Genomic DNA, 7,375 nt, shown 5'->3' on the forward strand with positions numbered 1-7,375 from the left:
CGACGCGGCCAAGCACAGGCTGCTGGTGCTGGTCAAGGACAATGGCGAGCCCGCGCTGTCTGCCAGCGTCACGCTGCACGTGCTGCTGGTGGATGGCTTCTCGCAGCCCTACCTGCCGCTGCCGGAAGTGGCGGCCGACCAGGCGCAGGCCGACCCGCTGACCGTGTACCTGGTCATCGCGTTGGCGTCGGTGTCGTCGCTGTTCCTGTTCTCGGTGCTGGCGTTCATCGCGGTGCGGCTGTGCAGGCGGAGCAGGGCCGCCTGGGTGGGTGGCTGTTCGGTGCCTGAGGGCCACTTTCCGGGCCACATGGTGGACGTCAGCGGCACTGGGACCCTGTCCCAGAGCTACCAGTATGAGGTATGTCTGACGGGAGGCTCAGGGACCAGCGAGTTCAAGTTTTTGAAGCCAATTCTTCCCAATATTCAGGAACAGGGCCTTGAGAGGAATAGTGAAGAAAACCCCACCTTTCGTAATAGCTTTGGATTTAATTTTTAGTAAAAATTCTTTTTATATTTTCGTGTACTTTTGAAGTGTTTTACAACCGTATAAATATTAGTTTAGTTTTAAAACTCCACGTTAAATTATTATGCAACTTCAAGCCTAATATTTTTTATCTTTTTTTTTTTTCCGGAGGGAGAAAGGGAGAGGGAGCTAGAAACATCAATGATAAGAGAGAATCATTGACCTGCTGCCTCCTGCACGCCCCCTATTGGGGAATCGAGCCTGTAATTCTGGCATATGCCCTGACAGGGAATGGAACCATGATTTCTGGTTCATGGGTGATGCTCAACCACTGAGCCACAAGGACGGGCAAACCTAATTTTAGAGTACTTTATAGCTATGTCTTTACAGTGTTCTTTCATCATATTTGCATTAATCAACAGTTTAATTAGCACCCATTTTAAAATAATCGTTTTAAGGTTTGATTCTTTGACAATATACAGTGATTTTAGTTATTTCTCATTCTAGAAAACAGGTTTTTATTTTTCTCTTAGTATATTTCACAGACTGCATCTCATTCTATCCACCCCTCTATTGTATTTCCTCCATGTAAGAAGACATATGTGCACGTCTGACCTTATTCTAACATTGTGTTTAATCCTATTAGAAATCCATGTCATCTAGTTCTAAATCATAGCATTTAAAAAGAAATAGTTCTCTATTATTCTGCTATGATAAAATGAAGCATCATTTTGTGAGCAATGTTGGACTCTAGTAATATCCTTGTTTATATTATTATGTCATTTTCTTTACATACACTACTCTTACCCAGTATTTTCTAATGTTCACTTTTGCTGATATGTTATATAGAACATGTTATATAATTCAGGGAAAATGTAATAATGTGCATGAAAATGATTATAAATAAAATCATTTTGAAAGTTTGAATGTGAGAACATTGGCAAACTGTTGAAAAGATATTTACTTTTCATTTTATTTTGTAAATTTGTTTAATTATCAAATTTAAAAATGAAGATGTACTAAATTCGTAAGGAAAAACAATAGATTTTTTCTATCTCCAGATACTTTCTATAAGTGGTTTCTCTAGAACTGACCTCAATATTTCTAAGTAATACATTTATATTCCTCTATCTTGAGATTCAGCTTCATACTTTAATCGCCTCTTTCTATGATAAAAAAGGATTGAACTTTTTTACTTTTCAACTAACAAACACATGTATATTGCTCACTTCCTTTCCCCTGTTTTCCCAATAGAGTTGTCATAGTTTTTTAGTTAAACTAGTTGTTTTTGTCTATACTATAGGTATGATTATTTCAAAAATACAGGTTGGAGTACTATGATTACATTTACTTTCTTGAAAAACATTTTTCCTAGAGCTGATAATTGTTGTTTTTACTTGCAGAATTTTCTACTTGTATTAATTTTTCATATTATTATTCATTTGAATATTAACCTTCCTCCTTAAATATTCAAATATACCAGATATCTATTAATTATATTTATTTCCTTGAGATCTTCCACACAGATCCCTTCATATCACTGCTTCATTTACACTGGTTGCTGTATAAGCAATCACCCTAGGGCTTTTTTTCTTTTAATACTTTCCCTTATTGGGTTCCCTTTTACAAAATCCAGAGTATTCTTCTTTTTTAGTTTACTCCTTTATTTAGCTGACACACATCTCTTAATCCTATATAATAAAAGCCTAATATGCTAACTGTCTGACCATTCGTTTGACCATTCAACCAGTCACTACAACATGCACTGACCACCAGGGGGCAGATGCTCCCACCAGTAGGTTAGCTTGCTGCTGAGGTATGGCCAATCAGGACTGGGCGAGATGAGCTGGACATGACCTGGAGCCCTCCCGCGGTCCCTCCCCGGCTCCAATCGTGCACCAGTGGGGTCCCTTGCCTGACCTGCGCCCTCTAGCAATCCGCTACCCCTTGGGGGATGTCTGAGATTTTGGCCTGATCCCTGCAGGCTACAGAGCCTCTAGTAGTTTCATAAAAATGGGTGCAGATAACTTGTCTTGTGAAGGTATTGTCATTTTCTTTCCATTTGATTGATAGTTTGGCTGGGTATAAAATTTTGGTTGAAAATAATTTTCCCTCAGATTTTGAAAGCACATTACATTTACTGATTGTATATACAGTTGCTGTTCTTCTGATTCCATTCTGATTCCTATCTCTTTTAATGCCAATCCATTTTTTTTCATTGTGGATGCATTGGAAACTTTCCCCTTGATTTCTGAAAATTCCTTAGTGTCAGCTATTTATTATTCTGGCCACATGGGTGTACCCCATTAATGTTTAGACCCTCATTCAATTCTGAGAAATTTTCTTGTTGTTTCCTTCACAATTTCCCCCTTGAATTTTCTACATTCTCACTTTAACCAGAATCTCATCAGTTAAATATTGGATCTCCAGGATTGAATCTCTAATACTCTATTTTTTCTTTATTTTTTTTCTTTGTCTCTTGTTCTACTTCTTGGACAATTGTTTTATCATCCAATTCTTATATTTGTTTTCTTTTGGGCTTGCAAATATTTATTTTTAAGAGCTCTTTGAGTTTTATGAGTATTTTTCATAGCATCCTGTTATAGATTTGTAAATGTAATATCTTCTCTTGTCTGTAATCAATCTAGTTATTCTTTTAAAATGCACTATGCAAAAAAATGAATTATTCAGTAAAACTGGGAGAATCACAGGAAATTTAAGAACCTACTCAAAATTATATAGCTAGTAAGGGGCACTTAAGCCCTAATTTACTCTTTATGTTACAATAAGATTACATACTTCATACAGTTACTGTTAAGATTAAATGGGTATACACACATATATGGCACTAGAACAATTGGTAGCAAAAAAGTAAATACTCAATAAGTATTAATTCTTATTAGATTTTACTACTCATTTTAAAGACTTTGCTTCTGTTTTCTTTATTATATATGCTTGTTTCCTGATGTTACTTTTTTGTGGTGTTTTGGCCTTTTTATGTCATGTGTAGGTATTTCCTCAAATGTCTTGTGGTCTTTGTCTCTCTTCTTATATTTAAGAATGATGAGATATCATAGTGCTGACAGTCAGCTCTTGTGAATATATGAGGCCTGTTGATGGCAGGGCTTCACTCTAATGTAACTATGTAGGATATAGCTACTCCCTTGGGAGGTCCTCAAATATCAGTATGTTTAAGTTTTTATCTGTGTCTTTCATATCCTCCAGGTTAGAATTCTGCAATATCTTCTGTGAGACAGAGAGTTAGGGAGGGGATCGGGCATATGCCTTGTGTCCTACAATTGGTGAGTATTGTTTGTATCACCTTGCAGGATACATTTTTGCTTAATGTTTCTATTTTTACTTTCATACCTCACACTTGCACTCAGCTCTGCCCAAGGTCTCTAAAACTAGACATAGTCCCATTTAATTTCTCAATTGAATAAATTTTCCATTTTCTGGCCCCAAGTTTTTTTTTCCTATGTAGGATAATAGAATCTGAGAATTCAACTTTCCTATATATGTACAGTCAACTCACAACTTATGTTTAGTTCTCAACTGACTTCAGTCGTCTTATACACTTGATTCCTAAAAAGCTTGTACCTAAATGGGGTAATGTGGGACAAATTCACTACTTTATTGTGAATATCTTCAATGCAAGAACTTTACTTTAGACATTTCTTAGAACTGCTAAGTCAGCTGCCCTTCCATCTGCTTATTGTTATCAAATATATATGTGTTCACTTGCACATTCTTAGTCTTTGTGAGTTTATACCATTTTTATTTTTATCATTACAGAGGGTATTTTAAAAGAATGGAGAATAGCTTTGTGTAGTCAATCCACTTATTTTTAAATTTCTACCCTTTTGTAGTGATTGATTTTCAACCATGTAGCTAACTTACATTTTCAAAGAATGTAATTTGTACTTAATATGTTAAAAATGCAAACTTGTTAAATCTCTCTTCCATCCATTCTTGAGAGCACTTTTGAGACCTCCTATAGTGCACATTATTGCTGAGCTCCTAGCATCTATTCCAAAGAATCTCTCTCATTATGTAGCAACCATGCCCTTTAGCTAGTAAGAGGCCGTCAGAGACAGAATTAAAACAAAGTAAAGGCCGAAGCTGGGTCTTCAGATTCTGAGACTAAAATCTCCACCTATAATTCTATACCTCTTGAAACAAGATTGCTTCAGGAGCAGGTATATGATCTTAGTTGGTCTAATCAGAGTAAAACTAAGTTTTTGTTCTATGATTGGTAAAGAAAATCTCCCTCTGGGCTGAAAGAAAAAGCAGATCACCATAGTCATGATTGGTAAAGAAAATCGCCTCCCTCTGGGCTGAAAGAAAAAGCAGATCACCATAGTTGTAGCCAGAATAAATCTTGGGAACTTAAAGGAAACCAATTTTAGGAGTAATTCTGCTTCAAATAAAACTAACATGTTTGTGTTTGTGTACTTATTTTTTTGTAAATTGTGAGGAACTAGAACTAAATTATAGATTTACATAATGTGTTCCACTCCAATAGCTTTTATTTAATTTCTTCCAGTTCACAAGTCATTGATATCAAAGAAATCTAATGAAATGTCTTCTTGTGCTACAACAACTATCTATATATGTCCCATCTCATGATTAAGCCAGTTTCATATCTTCTGAGGGGACTTCTGAAATGACTCATGTACACTTTCCCTTTCCCTTACCACCTAAAGAAAGCCAGGTAGTGATGGGCTTTTGCTCAGTTTAACCGTCATTTATACTCTCCTTATTTCAGGCTTTCAATCCTCTCAGAAAGATTACAAGCTCTTGGAGGCCAGGAATTTTATCTTGTATTTCTGTATTCATCACAAACTGAGCACTTTCCGTGTTGGGAGAGTGGGGAGGGACACTTAAATGCGTTAAAACAAATACTAACAGCATCAAAAACTACAAAGACTATAAATCAATTCTTATGGAAGATAGAATATATTTGCAATCACTTAAACACAATGAATACAACATTTGTTTCTAGGGGACAATATGTGAATGGTATTTAGGTAGCTTTCATCAAACTGAAAATCTGTGGAGACGCATGGTGGCGCTGCAGGATAATATCGTGGGGAGAAAAACTACGCTGATGACACTGTTACCCACTGCACACAGAGCACTGGGGAGAAAAAAACCAACAAGCTGCAAGGAAGGCGAACTAGAAGCTAATAAAAAACGGTTAAAATCCTTAGACCTTCCTAAGATTCGGTGGACATAGCAGAGGCACATTTCCCAGAACTGCGAAGTGGAGCTGAAGCAATTCCGCAGGAAGCCTTGGGGAAAGGAGCTATGGAGAACGGAGGAACTGGCACCCTGCGGATAAGGCAAGTCCTGCTGTTCTTTGTTTTTCTGGAAATGTCTCGGGCGGACTCTGAGTCTGGGCGCTTTTCGGTGGAAGAGGAAATGAAGAGCGGGAGCGTTGTAGGCAATTTGGCAAAGGACCTAGGACTGGATGTGGGTGAGCTGTTCTCAAGGGGGGCTCGGGTGGTCTCTAATGATAACAAACACCATTTGCAGCTGGACTTAAACACCGGGGATTTGCTCTTAAGCGAAGCGCTGGACCGGGAGGAGCTCTGTGGCTCCATCGAGCCCTGTGTTCTGCACTTCCAGGTATTAATGAAAAACCCTTTGCAGTTTTTACAGATTGAGCTCCAGGTCAGGGATATAAATGACCACTCCCCTGTCTTCTTAGAAAAAGAAATGCTCCTAGAGATCCCAGAGAATAGTCCTGTGGGCTCTGTGTTCTTACTGGAAAGTGCGAAGGATTTGGATGTAGGAATCAATGCTCTAAACAGCTACACAATAAGCCCCAACTCTCATTTCCACGTTAAAATGAGAGTCAATCCAGACAATAGAAAATACCCAGAGTTGGTTCTGGACAAGGCGCTGGATTATGAAGAGCAGCCGGAGCTCAGCTTCATCCTCACTGCTCTGGATGGTGGGTCTCCGCCCAGGTCTGGGACGGCCTTGGTTCGGGTGGAGGTCTTGGACACTAATGACAACTCCCCGGAGTTTGAGCAGCCCTTTTATGAGGTGAAGATTCCGGAAAATAGCTTACTAGGCTCACTGGTTGTCACAGTCTCCGCTTGGGATTTAGATTCTGGAAAAAATGGAGAGATATCATATACTTTTTCCCATGCCTCAGAAGATGTTCACAAAACATTTGAAATTAATCAAAAGTCTGGAGAAGTTAGTTTAATGGCATCGTTGGATTTTGAAACAATTGAATCATATTCAATAATAATACAAGCCACAGACGGGGGAGGGCTTTTTGGAAAATCGACAGTCAGAATTCAGGTGATGGATATAAATGACAATGCCCCTGAAGTCACCGTGTCATCAATTACTAGCCCAATTCCAGAAAACTCGTCTGAGACCGTGGTTCTGGTTTTTAGTATCCTAGACAGAGATTCTGGGGACAATGGGAGAATGCTTTGTTCTATCCCAGAAGACCTTCCATTCATACTAAAATCTTCAGTAAAGAATTACTACACATTGGAAACAGAGGGAGCACTGGACAGAGAAAGCAAGGCCCAGTACAACGTCACCATCACCGTCACCGACTTGGGGACCCCCAGACTGAAAACCCAGCACAACATCACCCTGCTGGTCTCCGACGTCAACGACAACGCCCCCGCCTTCACCCAAACCTCCTACACCCTGTTCCTCCGCGAGAACAACAGCCCCGCCCTGCACATCGGCAGCGTCAGCGCCACAGACAGAGACGCGGGCGCCAACGCCCAGCTCACCTACTCGCTGCTGCCGCCCCACGACCCGCAGCTGCCCCTGGCCTCGCTGGTGTCCATCAACGCGGACAACGGCCACCTGTTCGCCCTGAGGGCGCTGGACTTCGAGGCGCTGCAGGCGTTCGAGTTCCGCGTGGGCGCCACG

General features: G+C 39.8%; 2 protein-coding genes across 2 annotated transcripts in view; both read left to right on the plus strand.

Annotated features, from left to right (window-relative positions):
* The window catches only part of LOC106723575 (protocadherin beta-10-like), a 3,114-nt gene extending 2,448 nt beyond the window's left edge, over positions 1-666 (plus strand). Inside the window, exon 2 of the mRNA XM_014529013.1 lies at positions 2-666. Within this exon, the coding sequence (XP_014384499.1) occupies positions 2-496 (495 nt within the window). The 3' untranslated portion in view covers positions 497-666. The remainder of the gene's footprint in view (position 1) is intronic.
* A 4,298-nt stretch (positions 667-4,964) lies between these two features.
* The window catches only part of LOC102245377 (protocadherin beta-12), a 3,297-nt gene continuing 886 nt past the window's right edge, over positions 4,965-7,375 (plus strand). Inside the window, exon 1 of the mRNA XM_014529014.1 lies at positions 4,965-7,369. Within this exon, the coding sequence (XP_014384500.1) occupies positions 5,774-7,369 (1,596 nt within the window). The 5' untranslated portion in view covers positions 4,965-5,773. The remainder of the gene's footprint in view (positions 7,370-7,375) is intronic.

Source organism: Myotis brandtii, unplaced genomic scaffold (genome assembly GCF_000412655.1).
Source record: "Myotis brandtii unplaced genomic scaffold, ASM41265v1 scaffold668, whole genome shotgun sequence".
Classification (NCBI taxonomy): domain Eukaryota; kingdom Metazoa; phylum Chordata; class Mammalia; order Chiroptera; family Vespertilionidae; genus Myotis; species Myotis brandtii.